At 37.3% G+C, this 23,492-nt stretch overlaps 2 protein-coding genes across 7 annotated transcripts in view; one reads left to right on the forward strand and one right to left on the reverse strand.

The window, feature by feature from the left end:
- FBXL2 (F-box and leucine rich repeat protein 2) overlaps nt 1-23,492 on the forward strand; it is a 144,714-nt gene that overhangs the window by 104,043 nt on the left and 17,179 nt on the right. For 3 of the 6 annotated variants that reach the window (XM_050938029.1, XM_050938031.1, XM_050938030.1), the window contains 5 exons: nt 1,354-1,414; nt 4,799-4,843; nt 5,608-5,664; nt 12,597-12,809; nt 13,975-16,034. In XM_050938029.1, coding sequence (XP_050793986.1) covers nt 1,354-1,414; nt 4,799-4,843; nt 5,608-5,664; nt 12,597-12,809; nt 13,975-14,082 — 484 coding nt within the window. In that variant the 3' untranslated portion in view covers nt 14,083-16,034. Of the gene's footprint in view, nt 1-1,353; nt 1,415-4,798; nt 4,844-5,607; nt 5,665-12,596; nt 12,810-13,974; nt 16,035-21,867; nt 22,180-23,492 lie in introns of those variants that run through there. The other 3 variants (XR_007772333.1, XR_007772334.1, XR_007772332.1) reach the window with 2 other exon arrangements.
- The window catches only part of UBP1 (upstream binding protein 1), a 51,853-nt gene continuing 44,650 nt past the window's right edge, over nt 16,290-23,492 (reverse strand). Inside the window, exons 9-11 of the mRNA XM_050939719.1 lie at nt 22,136-22,278; nt 20,672-20,723; nt 16,290-18,468 (exon numbers count right to left, since the gene is read on the reverse strand). Coding sequence (XP_050795676.1) covers nt 18,431-18,468; nt 20,672-20,723; nt 22,136-22,278 — 233 coding nt within the window. The 3' untranslated portion in view covers nt 16,290-18,430. The remainder of the gene's footprint in view (nt 18,469-20,671; nt 20,724-22,135; nt 22,279-23,492) is intronic.

Raw genomic sequence — 23,492 nt, forward strand, 5'->3', positions numbered from 1 at the left:
GAGAAACCTATGAAGGGCATATGGATGTTCAGTATAGCCCTATTGACAGAAAAGAGAATACTTACTCAGTGACCCTGCTGGGAGGGAGATGAGATTTTGAGGCATTTCTGAATAGTGATTTATGGTTCGTACTTTGAAAACTAATACTAGATGTGTAATGCATTATGGTAGAAACGGCAAATTTTGATAGCCTACCCCTAAGCTTTGATACCTATGCTAGTTTCTCGTGAGCATGTTGCTAGACTAGTCCAACCAAGCCCTCTGCACAATCTCAGGACTCAGAGAAGGTATGAATCCTGTAAGATCACATTTATCCAATGGATATGGGATGATATCCCTTTCTTCTTTGTCCACAAAGAGAGACACTTGAGTTCTAGCTACGTCTTAAACGCTATCTGTGGCTACATTTAAACAGAGAAATCTAAATCAGCAGTCTTGTAGTCTTATTTCCCTTATCTCTCCTTTATGAATTTGTCTGTCAAAACATAAAGGAAGTGGCTGTTGTGTTCAATGGGGGACTTTATGCTCGTGGTTACTCTGTGACACTCTCTCGTTAGTCTCACTGCTCACTACCATCTGCTTAGTTAAACTTGAACAAGGAAAGAGCAGAAGTACTACAATGAAAACCATACATACTGGTATTGTTTGTCATAGTTTCCTTTTTTCTCTTCTCTTACTTCACTCACACCTCTCCTAAGGGACTGCTTCTCGGGTGATGAGTTTTTTCCTAATGTATTTCTATATTTGTTTCTGGAAGATTGAATCAGGTAGGTTTGGCTTTACGTTCTGGCTTTGACAGCTATTTGTCTCCTTGCTTTCTGACAGCTGAAGCCAAAATACTTAATGTAAGAACCTGACAATAAATAGAACATTGGAGGCACATTGTGATGGCTTGACCTACACTTTCCTAAATTCCTCTCTGTATACTCTTTCTGTACTCTTCCCCAACATAGAAACTCCACTTCTGTCTAATGTATTTATTTATTTGTGTATTAGGAATAAGATATGCAGTGAAAATGGTATTTTTCAAAATACAGTTTTGAGTATTACAATAAGTATATGCATAGCCTTAGAAGTACAAGAATTCACTGTAAATTTTTTTTCTTTACAAATGTCCATAGGTATAATTCTTAATTGTACATAATTTAATTCTGCTATGTAGCCTGAACATTCTTCTGATTAGCTGAATCAAAAATCAGTCCTGCCTTTTTTAAAATTGCAAAATGGACTTATGAGTTTGGTTCAAATCAGTTTTGTTACAACATATTGGTAATAGATTTAAATAAAAAGAAGTAATTGTTTTTCATTACTGTATCAGTAATATTGTTATATTGAAAACAATTATTTTTTTAGGATTTTGGAAGCTGCAAGATGTTCCCACCTGACAGATGGAGGTTTTACACTTTTAGCACGGGTAAGGATTATTTAAAAAATGTACAGTTTACTTAATTGTCACTGCTACTGTACATATCTGAATTTATCCAGTCATGCTGGGGATGATGAGAAGAAAGTAGTGTAGAAGGGAGGCCGCTTAGAGGAGATGGCCAGGAAAGAAACAAAATAATTGATTTTATTTCTGGAACCTATTTACAAATAACTGGAGCTTGGAATATTTTTTACAGTGGCTTTCTCCCTTCCTCACCCCTGCTCTTTTTATTTTTGTCTAAAAATGTATTTAAATTTAATCACATGTATTTTTCATATATAGAACAATAATTTTAAAGCCTATAACTATAATGCAAGCAGGCTTCCTAAGTACAGAAAGTCTCCTTATAGCAGATTGTTCTGTGTATCAATTATTGCTGCAAAATATTTCTAGATAATATTTTCAGTTAAGCCTTAACTCATGCCTATTGATTTCAATGAGACTTCTGTAGCATGTAAAGTTAGAAGCAGACTTACTGTGTTGATTAAGGGACTGGCTAGAAGTGAATATTTAAAGGAAAAAGGTTTCTGTTTTAATGGCTCTAATTTTTGTTTCATTCTTTTATAAAATTGTGTAAGGTTTATTTTAAATAAAATGAAGCACAAAAATGTTTTTATTTAAATAGGAGTTGTGTAACAAACATTTGATGTGTACAAGAGCTATTTTAGTTCCATGGGTATAGGGGGCAGTTGGCAGGGTATTCTCTAGACCTTTGGAACATGCTTCCTTATCAGGGCTGTAACATCCCAAATTTGTTAGCATCTGCAGCAAGATGCACCTTTTTCCCTGGCTTGTGAGATGAGGGTTTGGTAGGGCTGGATAATAATGCTGTGTAAACTATATGGGGAGGTCAGTTAGTTCTTCTTGTATTTATATTGTCTCTGGGTTATTTGATTGTATTGCAGTAATTTTGGGGCCTAAGTATTTCTTTCCCATATTGTGGCTTGTTCCATACTCAGACAACACTGCTGCGATGTTCTGCCTTAACAGGCATGGAAGTACCAGGTCAGACCTCTTTTGCCAAGAAACAATGAACCTCTGGTCTTTTTGCATCAAGAACAAAATTATGCTCAAAGTATCTCACCTTCCCGGGTGTCAGAACTGTCTAGTGTACCATTTCAGGGGATTGTTCAGAAGAGATTACGAATGGTCCCCTCAGACCTGACATAGCAAAGTCCATTTTTCAGATGTGGGGAATGCCAGAAATGGATGTGGTTATTACCTGACAGCACAGGAAATGTCACCAGTTCTGTTTCAGGATGAGTGTCGGTTCAGGGTCCATATCAGATGCCTTTCTACTATCCTGAAAGGGGAAACTTTTTAACGCTTCCCTCCCACCACCCCCAAGTCCCTGTGGTGCTGAGAGTGGTAGGAAAATTCAGGCAAGATCATGCTGTTTAATTTTGATAGCAACAGCCTGGCCTTGACAGCATTGGTTTTCAGACCTGTTGAACCTTTCAATTTGAGATCCAGGGATGGCCAACCTGAGCGTGAGAAGGAGCCAGTTTTTACCAATGTACATTGCCAAAGAGCCACAGTAATATGTCAGCAGCTCTCCATCAGCTCCTGCTCCCAGTGAGCACCCACTGGCACATTGGAAAGTTGGCGCTGTAGCTCCAGCCCTGGAGTCAGTCCCTATACAAGGAGCCGCATATTAACTTCTGAAGAGCCACATGTGGCTCCAGAGCCATAGGTTGGCCACCCAGCCATAATCCTTCCTCGGGTCCCAGACATAGTTTCCCAGAACCAGGGCCAAACTGCATTCCAGCCCTTTTAACCTTCACCTGATTGGTTATGTTCAGTGGTTAACTACTCACGAGTCTACTTGTTCTGTTGCAATGTGAAACATTCTTTCGAATAGCAGGAAGCCCTCCACTAGGTACACTTCATAAAATGGAAGATGTTCTCTGTGTGGTCCCAGCAGAGATACCTTTCATTTATGGGTTCCCATTCAGTTTATTCTTCATTACCTGTTTCACCTAAAGGAAAAATGTCTTTCTGTCAGTGCCCTGAGGGTTAATCTGGCTGCTATCATAGCCCTTTCATCTATAAGATAGTGGTATGCTGTTTTCTTCAATCCTATGACTATAAAGCTCTTGAAAGGTTTGAGTAGGCTTTTCCCAGGTATTCGAGACCCAACTCCATCCTGGAATCTAAATTTGGTTCTCTCCGTTTTAATGGGACCTCCTTTGAACCTATTGCTATGTGCTCATTGTTTCACTTCTGGATGAATGTAGCATGCCAGGTAGCTATTACGTTGGCCAGGAGCACATCAGGCTTTGATGGCTGACCTTCCTTAGATGGTGTTTTACAAGGACAAAGTTAGTTTGCATCCACACCCTAAATTTCTCTTGGAAGTGCTTTTGGATTTTCATATTCATCAGTCTATACTTACCAACTTTTTCCCTCCAAACCTCACTCACACAAAGTTGAGGAAAAGCTCCATACTTTAGATATTTGCAGAGCTGTGCCTTCCTGCCGGGACAGGACTAAAGAGTTTAGGACGCTGCAATTATTAGCCTCCTTTGCTGATAGGGTGAAAGGGGAGCTCATTACATCTCAGAAGCTCTCTTTCTGGATCTCCTCCCTCCCACATCTGTTATGATATTGCCAATGTTCCATGATCTCGAAGTGTTTTAGCACGCTCTACAAGAGCTCAAGCAGCTTTGGCTTCTTTCCTGGGTCATGTTCCCAACAGAGACATTTGCAAGACTGTCTCCTGGTCATCTGCTCATATGTTCATTGCTCATTATGCTCTCTCCCAGGCCTCTAGGTACAATGCTAAGTTTAGCAGAGCGGTGCTGCAGTCCTTGTTTAAGTAGATTCTGATACTCTCTTCCCTCAGACTCCTATGGGCCACTTAAAGTGAAATGGACATGTGCAATCACGCAAAGAAAACACCGTTCCATACTTGTTCAGTAACTATTGTTCTTTGAGAGCTATTGTTCACGTGTTCATTCCACGACCTTCCCTCCTTCCCTTCTACATTGGAGGCACAGCATATACTGGCTTCCAGTGTGAAGGAACTGAAGGAGGAGTCAGGGCAGCTCCATATTTTTATACTTTCATCTAGCAGCACAAGCATGCAGAGGTCACATGTGCTGCCCAGACAGGTCGTGCCTAAAGTGGTATTGACGTGCAACGCATCTTAAAGAACAACAATTACCAGACAGGTATGTAACCATTTTTACAATGGCAAAAGCCAGCATGGATGCCTGAAACACTGTAATAATCAAATATTCTTTCTCCCCTTGTCTGTGCCCCAATATTAATGGTGATGTGGTTAGGGCCACCCATTAGAATTCAAGATCAAACTGCCACCCTTCCTCTTACTTGTGGTATTTTTTTGTTTTTATTATTTTAATTTTTTAGAATTGCCATGAACTGGAAAAGATGGACTTAGAAGAGTGCATTCTGGTGAGAATCAGTTTTACAAGGAGTATTCATCATAAGTCCATTATAAGAACCTGTAATGCCATTCAGAACGTCGGTGCTTTGTGGGTTTTTTTTTACCAATAGGGGGAATTCCAAATTCTAATGTTTCTAATAGTAAATGCAGATAATTATTGGGAGATCTTCTAAAGGGGAATTCAAAGAAAGGTGATTACAACCATTTAACCATTTCTCAGAGACGTCTTTAATAGACAAGTTTATATCAGAACCGTCATCTGCCAGAGAGAAATACCTAACTCTGACGTAGGGATTGGGTTACAAACCTGTTGTTTATGGTATCAAAAGATAAAAATGAGCAAAGGAACAAAACATGGCAGAATTTACTGGACCTTTAAGAAGGTCTACAAAACCCTCTTTGTTGGAAAAAAGGATGGCAGGTTTTTTTCATCTCACATCCTCTCTGACAATTGGCAAGGTGACAAATCTATCCAAATAGCTTGGTGATAGACTAAGTTCAATTCAGCATGTAGTAACTGTTTTCCTCCATTTTAGGCTCTTCATCCATCTGTTCAGATAAAATCTGGGAAAAGGGGAAGACTTTATTTTTTATCCTCTTTATGGGTTTATAGATCAGAAGGGTATGAATGGAATAAAATTAAACCCAAGTGTATATGTTCAGCTACTTGAACAAAGTGGATTTTTTTCAGCTAGTCAGCTCTATTACTATGTATTACCCAGTCTATAACTTTGCATTTATGTAGCTAATTGTTTGGTTCTTCTCTTCCTAGATAACAGATAACACATTGATACAACTTTCTGTTCACTGTCCTAAACTGCAAGCATTGGTGAGTTTAACTCTTATTATATATCTATTAATAATGATTGGTTCTCAGCCTGTACCTACTAGTTTATTGGTGTTACAACACTGTACAATTTATACTTTTTTACAAAATATGTTTTAAATTAAGCTTATTTCTAAGACTGTTTTAAATATGGCATCAAGTTCTGTAAGTAGGTCGTCTCAAAGCAATCCATGAATCCCAATATAATCAGAAAAACGGCTTAAATGTTATAATGAACCTGTAACCTTCCTTTACTTGTGAGCAATTAGTCAGAATAAAAAGCTACATGAGACCGTTTAAAAATATTTAAAGATGCTCTATTACATATTTTATCTCAAAAATTTTTTCTAGGAAATCATGAAATTTTAATATACAATATATTTTGAAACAGATCAAATGATTAGTTAAAAAAAGGATAATTGCTTAGCAAAAGTGTATATAGATATGGCCCAATCCAGTAAACAGTCATGTGTGTGATTTTCATAGCAGTGGGTTTACAGTATCTAATGTCAGTTTTTGTTGCCTACATTTTCAAAAGTGACTAGGGATTTTGGGTACCTCATTCTTAAAGAATCCAACTTGAGATATTTTAATGGATCTGATTTTCATAGGGTGGGTGCTCAGGTCACTTAAAGTGACTCAGATTGGCCACTTTGAATTGAGGTACCCCAAATCACTAGTGGGTTTTGAAAATTTAGGCCTAGGCATTTGGAGCCAACTGTCACACTACCATTTGGCATAAGGAAGGGTATTGTATTTTGTGTGTGGCAGGTCACTGTTTATTATGATATACTGGCTTAAATCTACCTGAAGAAAATAGATAGATATACTTTCTAATCTGTGCTTAGGAGGGATTAAGGAAATGTTTACTTCTTCATTAATTGCGTAGCCGTGTCATTGACTTCCTCCACACCCTCAGCTCGAGGAAGTGTGTTATTAAGGCAGCAGCAGGCTCAGGAAGAGATTTGGCTTTAAAAAGGAACCGTATTCACTGTTATATGCAGATTAATCATCCCATCTGATCCCTAGGTCATAATTCCACACATTGTACGCTTTAGTTCAGTGAATGAAGTAGTCTGCCAGTCAGACAAGGAACTGTTTACATGTGAGTCTTTGTAAGAATATGTTTGCCTGCATGTGCCACAGTACTGAAAATGGCTTCAGTCCCATCTCTGAATCTTCATAGGATCATTTATATCCAAACATATTTTAAACTGCACAAATCTAGGTCAGTCAGTCCAAAATATTTATTGGCGTCCTATTAAATAGTGGACTTGAACATATATTGTAATTTAGCAATCCCATTCAGCAGAAGGAATCTACTTTATAAAGAATTATTGTTCCATTTGATAGTCTCACTGTAACCTTACTTAGATTAATAATTTGACACAGTCTGTTTGGTATGACTAGAGATGACTTTATCAAGAGTTCTTTATAAAATGCTGTCTGTCTCTGTGGCTGGGAACAATATGCTATAACGTCACTTACTTGAAATGGAAAGGAAAGTTTAGAAATAAAACTCAGTTTAGGGATCAAAATGAATGGAGAGGAGTAATTACTATAGAAATTACAGTATTGTATTCTTTTTGATATTGTAATCCCATTTATAACCAGTCCTCCTCAGGTACATACAAGATTTTTTTGTGCCTCTCCCAGTACTTCAAAGGAGATGTCATAGGAATCAGCAGTCATGGTTTATGGATGTTTTTTTCCCTCCTTTAACAATCTACTTCACAGGTAACAGGATTGTGATATCCTGTGCCTCAGACAACCGCTCCTGACCTACTTGAAGGTCACAGTCCATCGGCTGAGAACTGGTACAATGTTAATATACATTATGGAACCTTTATAGTACAGAAACCATGAATCCTGTGATTGTTTAGTAATAAAAATTGAATTTCTTGCCCAATGCTATCGTGTGTAGCGGAGAACATTGCAAAATGTTCAGGCAGATTGTGTAGAGAACACCACCAGGAGAATTGAAAAAACAAAAATAAGCCCACTAATCTTAATTTAAATTTTTTAATTAATTCACTTTAGCTGTGCTGTGAACTTTGTAATTGCTTTCTGTGAACATTTATCCAATTGAGTGTTAGTGGCACAAATATTTACAAAGTGCATTTCAAAGTGGCAGAAATCAAATTTTAAATTCACCAGTGTTTCCTTACAGAACAAATCAGGGAACAGAGACACAAACTTACCTGGCAGAATTCAAATACTCCATATATACTTTATGTATATACTTTATATAATCCATTTGTAGACATTCAGAAGCTTTTAAGAGTTTTATGTGATTTTTTTAAAACAAATACACCAGAGAAATTGTTATCGGCCAATTGATATTCCATCAACAGAAAAAGAATCTTATTTCATCAGTTATTTTCTCAACTTTGTCTTAATTTGATTTGTACCTAACATTTATTTCTAAATAGCAAACCAAAAAGTTGACCAGTCCTCTGTATTCTAAGATTTTAAAACTGTAATCCTGACACTTTCTACCTTGTTAACTATTTCAGCCAGATTTATCAAGTCTGAAGTATCTTGTGCTTTAATACAGAATATTACATTGGGTATGTTTGCTTCTTAAGTTCTATGAATTTAGCTGTACATCCTGTATTGTCTTATTCTGTTTCAAGTCACTGGAGTACGATCTCTCAGGAAAGCTGAATTTTATAAGCTGCTTATTTCCTAGGATGTGAAACTCTCTTAATTAGCCAGTAGACTGATACAATAGCCAAAAGGTCACATTTGTCTTCATATAACCTTCCTTCCTTCCTTGAAACCACAGGTTTGTTATAAATAGACTTTGCCAGGGAGAGAGGGGACACAAACCTCCATGCTTTTAACCTTTAGACTCCTGATAATTTCCAGGTTGCCAGCCAAGTAAGCGCTCAGGAGGATCTGTATACAAGTATATACAGAGAGAAGGCAAACGAGATCTAAAACATCCAAAGACTGAACAGGAGCTAAGAATGTCAACACAGATCTTAAAATAAAAGAGAGTTGACAGGCGTAAGCACTTGCATTTTGTGACTTTTAAAAAATAATACATGTTTACATTACATGATGATCTAATACAAAACACACTGCACCCTGTTGGGTGAAGAAAATGAAAATACAACACGAAGCAGCTGGAATTGAAGGGGAAATGCTGAGATGGTTCCTCTGGAGAAGTGGATGAAATCCCGCTTCTCTCCATCAGACTGATTCAGTGAGAGAGCTGGAGAGTTCTGAGTCCTCCCTCTCTTTCTGGTCTCTGTTTTTCTTTGCAACTTTGAGTAGAGGGGAAAAACAGATGAGGAGGAAGCTAATCTTAAGGATATACAGGTTAATGTGTGCCTGTTAATGGCCAAGAATCCCTCATAAACCAAAGCAAGTAAGCGTAAGGGTTTGCCACACCAGGATGGATTGATTTAAATCAGAGGTTGTCAAACTGCGGGGCAGGGAGCAAGAGGCAAGCAGTTTTAGGACGGGTAGGCAGCACGCGAGCTGATTTTCAGTGGCACTCACACTGCCTGGGTCCTGACTACTAGTCCAGGGAGCTCTGCATTTTAATTTAATTTTAAATCATAGAATATCAGGGTTGGAAGGGACCTCAGCAGGTCATCTAGTCCAACCCCCTGCTCAAAGCAGGACCTAATATGAACTAAATGGATTACAAGTTAAGTGAGAAAGGGACCAAATCTTTGCCAGACTGACCAGCTGAAAATTATTCTGGAAGCTTCTTACACATTTTAAAAACCTTATTTACTTTACATAGAACAATAATTTAGTTATATATTATAGTCTTATAGAAAGAGACCTTCTAAAAACATTAAAATATATTACCGGCACGTGAAATCTTAAATTACAGTGAATAAATGAAGACTTGGCACGCCACTTCTGAAAGGTTGCCGACCCCTGTTTTAGGGGGGAAAAAAAAAATATTGTGAACATTTTATCCACAGCAATGAATAACTAGCAAAGCTGATTCCTCCAGACATACCGTGTCCTCATTTGCTATGACACGGTGTGCACATTTAATTGTAAGCATTGACCACAATCACAGTTTTGCATTTGCTCTTATTACAGTGGATCGTTGGCTCTGTTTGAATCAATGCTTTACTGTTTTTAATATTTAGTGAGAGCTGCATGTTGATTTTTTTTAAAACAGTCTATGTACTTGTGGGGCAGGGGGAGCGTAAACTACTACAGACACAAAGAAGGGGGGACAATTAAATAAGTTTGAGAACCACTGATTTAAGTCAAAAAGTTTCAGATTATCAGTGTAAATCACAATTTAAATAAGCAACTTTAATTTATTTCAGTTGTGATTTGTAGTTCTACATTTTTTTTAGTTATTTTGCTAAACAAAGGTTCATTACCAGTAAAGGTTGGTAACTATGAAAATATGTTGTTTGCAACTATCAACTTCAAACTAAATTAGGTGCTTCTTTTTGTTAATCAGAAGGATACAATTTATCTATACGCCTTTATATAGCTTAATTTACCTTTATTCAGATTCTTAATTTTTACATTTTTAATAGAAAATGATGATTGGTGCATTTCTTATTTACTCGATAGCTAATTTTTAACTTATTGTATGCAGTGTAGTTGTGGCTGTGTTGGTCCAAGGATATTAGAGAGACAAGGTGTGGTTGAGGTAATATCTTTCAGTGGACTAACTTCTGTTGGTGAGAGAGACAAGTTTTCAAGCCACAATGAAAGAAAGATATTACTTCACCTACCTTGTCTCTCTAATTTTTAACTTGTCAAGCTCTATTTGGATGGAAATTCAAATTCAATTAAAATACACAATTCAATTTCTTTTAATAAATAAAACTACCTTGAAAGTGCTGAATGCATAAGAAAAAGAGTTTATCAAAATATGTTTTCCATTTAAAACTGATTTATTAAACAAAGGAAATATCTGTAGTTAATTAATTGAACTGCTTGTTTCCAGTTATGTCCTTCAGATTTTAGAACTGATAGAGCTCATCCTTTCACACCTAATTTTTATTCATTGATTAGAAGAGGAAAACAAACTTTTCTGTTTTTTCAGCTCTCAGTTAGTTTCTTAACTTTGAACTAGCCCATGAACTGAACTTGTTGAATAAATGGAAATGAAGCAAATATACTCTCTGTATCCGCAGAAGAGACTATTGCTGTCAGAAAGTGACTAGCACTTTAACAAACTCTGGTTCCAGGTGCTTAGCCAGTGATTTCTCCCAATTCAGTGGTTTGACTTTCTTTAAATCTTGGCAGAAAACATACTGCTTAATATTATTTGTATTTAATTTAAATGATTTTAAGATTATAGTAAATTTAGTGCTATTAACTTAGGTTGTCATTTCAAATTGAATTTTTAATAGGTTTATTTTAAATAAGCTTGTATTTAATTTAAATAAAATCCTTTTTTTATTTCTTTAAATAAATTTTTATCCACCTCATGCCCCAGTAGTAGTCCTCAGAATTCGGTGTCCTGCTGGAGTAAAAGGTCTGATGTGCTACAGGCAGAGGAAAGGATACAGGTGTTCCACAGCTTTCCGAATTGTTGGATCTGAACTTTCAGTGGGAGGTGGTTGGATCTAAAGGACTGTTGAGCGCTGCTATTTGCCTCTGGTGAGGAGTTAGAAAGTGTCCCCACTTTCCATTCATGACCAAGGGTCTCTGCATCAGAAGCTCTCTCCAGAAAAGGAAAAAGGCACACAGAGCAGATAGCTGGTGGTCTATGGACAATTCATGGTTCTGAGCTGGGTCAGAGTGAAAGATGGAATCAACTCAACACATCAAGACCTTCTCCAGAGGTGATGACAGTGCAGAGCATTTATTTTATAGGTAGCTGACAAGGGTCTCAAAGTATCTGCAGTGAAAATTCAAGGGTGTCTTGTTATCCTGACAATGCTTCTGTGAAGGCCACGAATCCTCTGAAGGAGGCAGGAACCAGCTCAGCTTGAAATAGTTTTCTGGAGTAGGGGACATGAGGCTTTTTCAATTCTCTTCAAATATGAGAGGTAAACAGGTGCAAGCTGACATCTTTTAAGGGAAGGCCAGTGCTCTGAAAGCTTGAAATACAATACTTAAACCTACTTTTACCACCTTCAGTATAAGACCTGTGTCAATAAGTCCTTGGTGAAAAAACTATATTTTATAAGTAAATAAAGGCTAAAACAAAAGGCTGAGGAAAATATTCTCCCAAAAAAGCAGTTAATTCAGCATAGTAATTGGGTCTTTGAGGTGATTGCTTGCATGGATCCAGAGTATGCACTAATACATGCCTGCAGTGTTCATGTGGCATATCACAGACACCCAACTGTATAGGTAACTTATTCTGCAAGAAATTAGCAGTTTTGAATGTAAGATCTGATTTTTCAGAGGTATTGAGGTGCCCGGAACTCCTGCTGAAGTGAGTTTAGCACTGCAGAAAAATCAAGCCATTGTTGTTCTTCATACATAGATTGATAATTGCAGGTCTGTAAGAGTAATAATGTGTGTTCTGGGAGGACACGGAAGAATACCATGTCTCTCCTCTGGCATTGCAAATGTGTAATTTTGCCCCTTATTTTCAGTAAACTGAGCTGTGCAACAACATAATTGGATTTCTACATCTCTAGAGAACACAGGGTGGGTGCTGAGTTTGGCCATTGCTACAAAGTGCCTGTCCTGGGGCTGTAATGATGAAGTCAAATTATGATTTAAATGGTGCAACCTTAAGCTGCTCCTTTTGGCAGCTTCTTCTCCTGCTCTTCAGGTTTAAGGAGACAGCACTTTAAATGTGTATCTTTGCTTCTGCAAAAGGATTAGGAATGAAATGGCACTAACGGTACAAGTATTTTGAACATGGTAATGCAAATACAAAGTCGCTTGAAGTTGTTCTTAGTTCTGATCTTTTCCATGGGACATAATTAAAAAAAAAAAAGTGGTATGAAACATTTCATTGTCTTTTTGTCTCGTAGAGCTTATCTCACTGTGAACTGATCACAGATGATGGGATTCTGCATCTGAGCAACAGTACCTGTGGTCATGAAAGGCTCCAGGTCTTAGAGTTAGACAATTGTCTTCTTATCACCGATGTGACCCTGGAGCACCTAGAGAACTGCCACAGTTTGGAGAGAATTGAGTTATATGACTGTCAGCAAGTCACACGCGCAGGAATCAAAAGAATAAGAGTATGTGTTTTGTGTTTTTAAAGATTCAGCTTTGGGAAAGACCATCGATCAGGGAAGACTGATCGTATCGGATACACTTACAGTAGCGTAACAGATAGTCCAAAGCAAGGGAAGGTAGGATGAAAACTAAGGATGTTGATTAACATACTTTATAAGATTCCCAACTTTAGGCATCAGAACTACCATGGGTATGTGATCAAAAATCACCACCCAGTGCCTAATTCCATTTATAGTCCAAGCTACTGTTGGTATCAGAATAATTGTCCATGTGGATTCCAGCTGTAGCTCTGTGTTTAGTTCCTAATGTTTGTTTCTCATTCCCTCACAGTTTTTTAAAGTGTGGGTTGTGTTTTTGTAGGACTGTAGAATTCTTTAAATTCTACCAACCCTGCATAGTCATTACAATGCAGATATAATAAAGTATAGGACACTTGGGTAGTAGGGGCAGTTAGGCCTGTGGATCTACCTAGTAACAACAGACCTAACATCCCCTGGCCTTGCAGGATCAGTCTCCCCTCCTCTGTGTAACTCCCTGTGTTTTAAGAACAGAACTTTTCTGCTGAGCACGTGGCAGCATTTAGGGCATAGTACTGATCCACAGACACAGTAATGCTGCGCTAGTTAACTTTCAAATTCATCGATGTAAAGTGATTAAGTCTGCCTCTCTCCCTTGCAGGAACTGCTGAAGGTACCACCACTCCCTCCCCTGCTGAGGCAAGCATGGGGAAAGAATGGTTGTATGGGGGAGACATAATTAAAAGTCTTGCTTCTGTTTCTTCACTGGCAAGAAATCCACCCTCTAGTGATTAACAGCAGAATGAAAGTTAGCCAGCCCACACCAGCAATGTAAATACCAATTCAACAGAAAGGAGTCAGTCACTGAGATTTAAGGTGGTAGCTTTAGGATAAGTGAATGGCCAGGTTCTAGATTATTACATTGCTCTCCTATGCTTAAATATTACTCCTATGCCATAACTTTTCCAGTTTTGCTGGACATAAGCACTGGGACTTGGCATCTAGGTAATGCAGGTTAAGCCATGGCATGCCTGGATGCCCTATATATAGATTATATGAGCAGGAAGAAAAGCTTTGACAGTAGTGTGATCTGTCAGCAGTAGTTTGGTTTTGCTTTTCATACTTTTTTCATTTGCATTTTCATCTACAGGCTCATTTACCTGATGTGAAAGTTCATGCCTACTTTGCTCCAGTTACCCCTCCTCCTTCTGTAGGAGGTAGTCGACAGCGACTCTGCAGGTGCTGCATTATTCTTTGACAGTAGGAGCATCAGCAGAGGAAGAAAGATTCATTTAATTATGGAAACAATCAGACTGCAAGTGGCTTGCAGAGTGTCCATTTCTTAACTGCTGTAGGAGTGATGTCACAGTCATCCAATTTTGTGCTGGTACTGACTCAAGAAAGGTGTTTTCGCAGGTAAAAAGTCTTAATGTTACATGTGGATATGGAGTAACTGATGCTTTTTTTTTTTTGGCATTACATCTACTCCACCATCCCTGCTGTTGATATGACAATCATAGTACCATTTGCTAATGTGGACTGGGGTGTTGCAGAGTTGTAGATGCTCAGTGGCAGCCCCAGAACTGTAAGCCTCACTAAACCTGAATATTAGTTCCTATTTGTAAGTATTCTTCAGTGTAAAAAAAAAAAAATATTCAGGGTCTCTTGAGCATGAGAGTCCAAACTGCTGTTGTACAATACACATAACCAATTACATCACCAGGTTTAAGGACAAATCAGCTTTAGCAGAAGTTGACCAAAAAAGGGACAGTAATAATGAAAAATAGCTTCCTATTTTGCTACAGCTTTATTTAATTTCTACAAAAACTCCCAACATGTTAAGAGGTAGTAGACCTCTTAAACTATTTAATTTGAACTTTGTTATATTCAAAAGAACTCAAATTGATGAATGGTCTGTATAGAATATTTCTCTTAAGTGTTACCAAGTAGGTTAGGATAAGAAAGGTCTGGCAGTTTGTGCCCTGTACACAAAAGGTCTTTTTATATGCCCTAGCTGAGTAGGTAGAGCTGTTTACTATAGTGGCTGAAAGAATATGTATGGTACTTATACTTCCCCTCATTGCCATGGTATTTAATATATTTAAGTAAAATCTATAAAAAAAGGCAGTAATACCCCTCAGAGCTGTTTAGGGCTAATTTGCCATGAGACAGAGCAAGGAATTGAATGCTGGGCTCCTGCATCCCAGGCCAATACCCTAACCAATGAGCTGAGTGGTTATCAACCGGGGGTCCTAGACAATTCAGATTTCCAAAGGGGTCTGCAAATGAAAAAAACTTAAACTCCTGGGCTAAGTAATTTGACATGGTTGAGCAGATTGAGACCCTGAACAAGCAGTGGTTTCTGTTCCCTTAAAAACTGAAGCCAAACTTTTCAGAAACTGAGAGCATTCAACATGACAATTACATTAATACCTTAATTTTTTTAAATCTGGTAGGGTGACATCAGTAGAGACAGGATTTCAGCTGTAGATTTAAGCCTTTTACAAAGGAGAGTGAAATCTGAATGTAAAACCACAAGTCTAAGGGGGAGCTACGTTTTTATATTAAGCCACCTAAATAAATGGTTGGTGTGCTCAGTCTCTGTGTACTCAGTTAGGTACCCAGGCTCAACAGTAACCCTTTAAAGGAAAATATCTTGGGCTTAAAAAAGACTGGTCAACTGATATAGTGTTTAAATCCTGGAAATACTGCCTTACTATTATGGGGAATGTTTAAGTTGTTGGCAAAACATAACTGGATGCAGATGACAGTGTGTACGTTTACACCATACCCTTAAAACTGATCTTAATCTGGAATGTTTAGAACCACGTTTTAAAAAGTTAATGTGAAAATGTAAGGCAGTTTTTTACAGCTGCAGTTCTGCAAACTTAAGATACTGAACATAGCTGAAAATCTATATGAATACAGTATAAAGACCTAGTATTAAACTTTGGTGGTTCAGCTTTGTAGCAACAGCAAAAATTCCAGGATTAACTTTCATATTACGAATATACTTGTATTACCAAGATTCTCACTTAGAAATTTGGATTTATACAGTTTTCTTAGCAGAACATTGGGGAAAGACCAAAATTAAATGTGAACTCAATGCAACTTGTCAGAATGAGTAGTTGTGTGTTGCCTTAGGTTTGGCTCATTTTTGTGGATATTATTGTGAGGCTTTTATGGCATTAAAGTTGTACAAAAACCAAAATATAAGAAAAATTATATAGGAAACACATAATTTTTGAAATCAGTGAAATAGAAGTTCAAGTAAATATCATTTAAGGAGCACTGCAAGCCATTACTATTTTACTCTTTAAAAAAGTATGTTTTTTGTCAAGCTGAAACTGAGTTTTTTCAATTTTTCTAATATATTGCTGGGGGGGGGGCAGAATTATCTGCTCTGAAATGCATTGCTCCTACTAACAATGTTAATTCTATTTTAGCGGAAAAATAAGAAGCACATTTACAAAATTATTGAAAAACATTTATTATACATAAATTGAAATGTGTACATCTTAAAACAAAAGCCATTTGCTGGTGCCATAATTTAATTCCAATTTCAAGTGAGCTGCACAAATGACTATACAGTTCCTTTAAAATGAGATCACTAGTTGGATACTTTCCAATCAAGGATTTTTCCACTTTTATAAAACATTTGGGATTTGAAAATTGTGCTGAGGCAAAATGACAATTGTCAGTTCAATAAACTATTAAGACTCAACCAATACCAAAAGATGAACAATTTACAGGCAGAAGAAACTCAAACTTAAGTCCACACAATTCCATTTTATCAGTGTAGAAAAACATTTAAGTTCACAGAATTGCTAGACCTTTAGAAAGGCTTTCTTGGTAAGCACTTTAAGGAAGAAATTAAATAATATCAAAGTAGCATTTTGAATGCTGTAGTAGTTTTTTCTCTATAAATGATTTCGCACTACAGCATTCAAAACTTTCAAATTGATGGGGGATACTGAGAGTTAAAGGGGAATTTTTTGTCTTTGAAAAATCTTCCCCAGAGTACCTAATTAATATACTACTACCCCCATATAACACACTGTGATACAAGGCAGGTAAAGCTCTGACACACGGATCTGAGGGGGGGCAGGAGCTGTGGGAGGGCACTGTTGGGGGCCCTGGCAAGGGAAGCTGAGCAGGCTAGGGCTGCATCACTGTTTCCCACCACAAGTGAAATGCCAGTGGGGGTGGGGCAATCCTTTCCCCAACCTTCCCACGCTCACCTGGAGCAGAACAGGCTGCTCCGCTGCCCATGAGTGCCGGGGGTGTGTGTGTGTGTGTCAGGGAACGGGGCCAAAGCAAGTTTGATATAACACGGTGATTTTTTTTTTTTTGTTTTTTCTCCCGAGGACTGCGTTATATCAGGGTAGAGATGTAATTCATACCATAAACTCTAAGTGGACATTAAATATTAAATGTTTGAATTTCACTGCCATAGATTTGACAATTTCAAGGAAAAACTCATCTTTTGAAATAAGCAATGAGATTTTTCAAAATCAAGTATTTGGTCATATGGAAGAGGCAGTGTAAAAAAAAAAAATGTACAGAATCAATCTGAGAATAAGGAAATCACAGAAAAAGTCAAGATACCTGCCCATAAAGAGAATAAGTGATTGTATATTTAGTGTTTCTTGAGCAACATAATTGACAATACTTAAAGCTGTGTTGTAGCCCCTTCATGCCAAATTTCCCTGTTAGCACAATTCTCGCCCTCCCCCCTCAATCATCATTACTGGCAGTTTGATGTTTTTAACCCCACCATTTTAAAAAGCAAAAAAAAAAAACCCCACAGCAGTGCTTCTTAGAGAAACTAGAAACTAAAACTTAAAGATGCATAGGCAATTTTTTTCCATTAAATTTGTTAAAAGCAAAACAATTACTTCGTACCCCACAGGATTTATGTTAATCCTTTCAATAAGGTACTGTCTATAATGCAGTTTGCTGCATGCATATATTGCATCTGGCTAGGACTTATTAAAATCCTGTTCTGGCATTTACATTTCTTACGTACACTCTTATACACAATTTACACAGGGAAGCTGTTTTGACAGCTTTACTCTCAAAGACCCCACAACCTGATCACTATCATCTTAACTACTCATCTCCACACAGCTTACTATGTGCTCTGCTAACATCAAAAAATAAAATCAGCATAAGGTACAAGCAAGTAATAGACAAACTGGCATAGAAAGGTAAATGCCCCAGAATAAGTTTACATTCATCTCCAAACTGGACACAGTATAAGCAGTACTGCTTCTAGAAACTGTATCTACTGGCCATAATTTGCCTTATTTCAGTAACGGGCAAGCACCTTTGCTTATATTGTCTTCCATGCCTGTACATAGGCTGTCATGGCATTATACCTCTTATGAGGACACTTAGCTATGGCAGTGATAAGAAAGTTCACCTATCAAACAGCTCATTAGAAAGGTCTTGTGTTTTCAATATGAAACATTTTATATGGTGAAGTCCAATCCTAAGAGTTTTTGGATGTTCTTCATCGTCATTAAGCATGACTTCATTCTGCATTGGAATATCAGTCCAGTATATATATATATACACGCACACACACCCCTCTGTCTATGACATCACTTCAGAATTATATGGAAACCTTCACCATTTTCAGCTGCAGAGAAGAAAAAGGACAGGTTTATATGAAAGAATGACATCCCTTTACCCAAGACTCCAGCTACTGAAGACAGAGCACTATAAAATTCATGTATGTTCTTGATGCTCATACTGAAAAGCAAAAAACTTTTAACTACTAAATTGATCTGTTATCATATGACTTTCTGACCTTTTTTCGAATAAAACCAGCAAACTTTCCCAGCGTAACACATTCTGCACCACTTTGCAACAATACTGACTCTCTAATAAATTAAGCTCAAATTATCTTGAATGTAATTTTAAATATCTAGACACTTGCTACTTTTATTTCTAGAACTTCCTTGTTCCCATTTCAATTCACGCAGTCCCTCCCTACTTTTATTTTTGATCTCTCATCAGTTCTAAGACAGACCCAAAGGGTCCCGTGCAACTCCAGTTGCTGAAGTTTTTTTTTAGTGCTTTTATCCTCAAATCTCATCTGTTCTATAATGCTGTGCTTCACAAAACTGATGAACAATAGAATCCGCATGAAATGATTTGAGGGGTGATTATTTTAAGTTTTTCAAGTAAATACAGTAGATTGTATAGTGTTATTCTTTGGTTATCTATAGCAACATTAGCGAATGGGTTAGTTATCCTAGAATAAAGCAGGTAAATCAGCAAAACAAGTGTGTGAATAGGAAAGCCATCTGCCCTGTAGCCCAGAACATCAGGATGCAGATAAAGCAGTTGGCCTTTTGAAACAACTGCAGTAAATAGTTACTGAAGCCAAACTGAACTTATAAAAATTGTTTTTGAAAAATATTTTTTAGATCTGTAGAAAAGTGCAGATTCACTAGGAGTAGAAATTAGTGACTATTTACAGAAACACCACCACAACATTTTTGGGGAAAAGCTGGGTTTATGTCAGATGCCTCTACTATTTTTTATTTTTAGCCATAAGATTAAAAGTAACAAAGATTTGATTAATGACAAACCACAGCCACAAACCTCCTGGTATAATGTTAAGAGACCCCTCCAAATAAAATTTAACATAAGAATGGCCATAGTGGGTCAGACCAAGGGTCCATCTAGCCCAGCGTCCTGATCAAGTGATCTCTCTTCTGACAAACAGAGGCTAGGGATACCATTCCTTACCCATCCTGGCTAACAGCCATTAATGGACTTGACTTAACCTCCATGAATTTATCTAGTTCTCTTTTAAACCCTGTTATAGTCCTAGCCTTCACAACCTCCTCAGGCAAGGAGTTCCACAGGATGACTGTGTGCAGAGTATATAATACTCTTACTATATAATACCTTGTCTTATATAGTAAGAGTGATGACAAATCCAAATGCCTTGGATTTGTTATGTATTGGCTGTAAGGCATTGTACATGGGGTGCAAATATGGAAGGAATACAGGCTAGAAAACATCTGAGGGATGTAAGCAACGGCCTGGGAAGTGTGAGGAGACTAGTGTTAGTGATGAAGCAAGCTGGAAAGCAAGAAGTAGTACACATGTAATGCCAGCCTGAGCATGTGCAGCCACTAAATGATTTTTTGGTTTTGTTTTGTTTTATGCAAATGTGAATTGGAACAGCCAACTAGAGTAGCGTATACACCAAGATCACAAGAGGGATTTGTGCCAACCTAAAATAATGCTCTATCAGGTGGCTCGCTAACCTTTGGAAATTTGCGCTGCATCAAGCTGGACACAAATTCTTTCTAGGAAGTTAAATGTTATAGAAAGCTGAAACCTTCAATTTTTATCACCCACGATGGTATATTTCTCTCTTTGAAACTTTAATTCATCCCTATATAACGTAAAGTACTATTGGAGTATCTCGCACAGTAGTGAGCAGTCATACAAACAGTGCTACAGAATCACACTTAAAGCCTGTGAACTGTTAGTTTTAAACTGACAGTTTGGGGATTAGATTTGGATCAGGTTACTTCACTCAAATTTGCAAGACAGCTATACTGGCATGGATTTATTAATAAGTAACAATCTCTAGATAAAGGTTTATCTAAAAGAAAAAGTATTAGACCTTTTACATTATAAAAATCTCTTAGTTTGGGGTTGAAAGCAATAGTCTCCACCTCTTTCCCTCAAGTTACTTTACTTGGCTGCACTGTTACTTGTTTGTAGAAGCAACACTTCAAGGTGCAAATTCTGCTTCCTAGTTAAAATCTAGACGCTATTTAGGCCCGTTATCTTTATTATTACAAAAAATAATATACCTTTTATTGTGGTGACTAAGAAGCAACTCTCATCTTGAAAGTTCTGAACCATCTAGAAAGAAAAAGGAGATATTAAAATCCCAACTTTGTACCATCTAAGAGGCTAACAAGCCACCTGGGAAGAGGGATAGCTCAGTGGTTTGGGCATTGGCTTGCTAAACCCAGAGTTGTGAGTTCAGTCCTTGAGGAGGCCAGTTGGGGATTGGTCCTGCTCTGAGCAGGGGGTTGGACTATATGATCTCCTGAGGTCCCTTCCAACCCTAACAATCTATGATTAAGCAATTTGAATGCCAAAGTGATCTATAAATATTTCTAAATGGGCACTCCATGCAACTATTTTCATAATATTTTTCTCAGTACAATGTACTAGATTCCCCAAAAGGAGCTACTAATAAATAATAATATAATAATAATTGGAGCTATACCAATTCTCCTAGAACTGGAAGGGACCTTGAAAGGTCATAAAGTCCTGCCTTTGCTAGCAGGACCAATTTTTGCCGCAAATCCCTAAGTAGCCCCCTCAAGGATTGAACTCACAACGCTAGGTTTAGCAGGCCAATGCTCAAACCACTGAGCTAAAATGTCAGTATATAAATACAAGAATAATTTATTGATACTTCATTTACAACATCACTACTTAAAGGGCTCCAGAATTATGTGGCTAGAATCTTTGTTTGCATAAACTGCTTAAGTAATTTGCAGCTAACAATGGTATTTAAACCTTGCTACTTACATACTATATTTCTTTCATATGTATCTAGTCAAGAAAACAAATTGTATCTCATAATTAACTAACTGCCTACATAGTAAATCGCATTCCCATACTTTTTCAATTCCTAAATTACTAATTGTGAGGAAGAGAAATTAAACAGACCAAAGTGTCAGTGAACTCTTAGATGGTTTGTTTACTGTTGCAAGGTAAAGATTTCATAGTATTACAATTGATGTACATGCAACATTATGAAAATATTGATGTTCAAATATTATATACTACTGGGACCTTCTCTCAGATTCCTTGTGCCCTAGTCATTACTATACTGCCAGTCATGAATTTTGTACTAGGATAACCACTCTCACCAGAATCTGGTTAAGCCACATTCTACTCTGAGTTTTATGGAATGTCTTTTTGACCTTTGGGAGTGAAGAAAGGAGAACCTTAAATCTAATGTATTTATTTAAAATGGCTTTGATTCCAGTCACACTGTTGCTGTGGAAAAACACAAGTTCTAACTATCAGAAGACATTAAGTGTATGCTACATACTATGCAAGAGAAAAAAGCAGTACTGCTCAGAGAAAACTGCCTAAAGAAAGTGTGGATACAAACATGTTTTAAAATAAACCACAACTCTTAACTTAAAACTTACCAACTTTTAATTTGTACACTTGTCAGTTTTGAAACCACAATTTATTTAAAAAAGCAAATGAAACAATGTTAATGTTTTTAAACAAAATAATTTCGTTACCTGATCACTAACTAGGATGTGGATACCAGTAGGACCCTGTCTGTAAACCTGATTAATCTGATGCAAAGGAATATTAAACACCAAAGCAAGCTTGCGAGTGACTTCTGAGGCTGCCATTTCTTCTAAGTAGATTGCATGATAAACTATAAGAAAAAAGCTTTTTACTTTTAATAAGAATTATACTGTCATTGATAACAATTTAGGTGAAAACATTCCTGTAGGGTTGTAAAATTTACATCCCCCCACTTTGTAGTCCCCCCCCTTTTTTTTTTTTAAACTGTCCTTGGTCTGCAATACCTTCTTAGAAACTTGAATACCTTTTTCTACAGTGTTGTCCTTTATTTGGCAAATAAACACTGATTCTTCCCATTCTTTAGTTCATTCATGTGCACAAAATGACCATGACTTTTCCTTCAATCTGATTTCTCATCAGAATGATCAATATTCAGCACAGTTCTATGAATAGGGCTAGTTTGCATTTGTTTTGATACGGAAATAACCTTCAAAGCATCTGTAGGAAAAATTTATCATGTATAAAATTACCTTTTAAAAATCCATTTAAGTTCTGCTACAAAAATGACTGGAAAACTTTTAATCCAGGACATTATCTACCATATTCTATTTTTAAGGCAGATAATATATTTGGCCAGAGCTACTAGACTAATCACTTTGCTTCATGAGTTTTTTGCAAAGAAAGCTCTCTACGGAGTCCACCCAGATGATTTCCCCCTTAATCTCTCCCTTCAATTTTATATAACTTGATATGATAGTAAAAGTGAGTGTGTATAGCAGGGGTAGGCAACCTATGGCATGCGTGTGGAAAGCGGCACATGAGCTGATTTTCAGTGGCACTTGCGCTGCCCAGGTCCTGGCCACCGGCCCACATTGCATTTTAATTTAATTTTAAAAATGAAGCTTCTTAAACATTTAAAAACCCTTATTTACTTTACATACAATAGTTTAGTTATATATTATGGACTTATGAAAAGAGACCTTCTAAAAACGTTAAACTGTATTACTGGCACACAAAACCTTAAATCAGAGTGAATAAATGAAGACTCGGCGCACCACTTCTGAAAGGTTGCCGACCCCTGGTGTACAGCAAAATAAAACATGGTCAAAGTTTCTTATTTTCCAAACAGCAGCATGACTGTGGGCAGCTTAATGCTTGGTTTTGAATTTTACAGATTTATACAACTGTGGGTTCCAAGAGATGAAAATTAAAAAGCTTTATACCAATATGACAAACAACAGTGATCAATATTGGGTCAGATATGTTGTACATGTTGCTGGGAATGCTCTAATAAATGAAAAGAGGCAGAAGTGTCTAGCAGCTACATATTTGGATAAGCCCCTC

This window comes from Gopherus flavomarginatus, chromosome 2, assembly GCF_025201925.1.
Source record: "Gopherus flavomarginatus isolate rGopFla2 chromosome 2, rGopFla2.mat.asm, whole genome shotgun sequence".
In the NCBI taxonomy this organism is placed as follows: domain Eukaryota; kingdom Metazoa; phylum Chordata; order Testudines; family Testudinidae; genus Gopherus; species Gopherus flavomarginatus.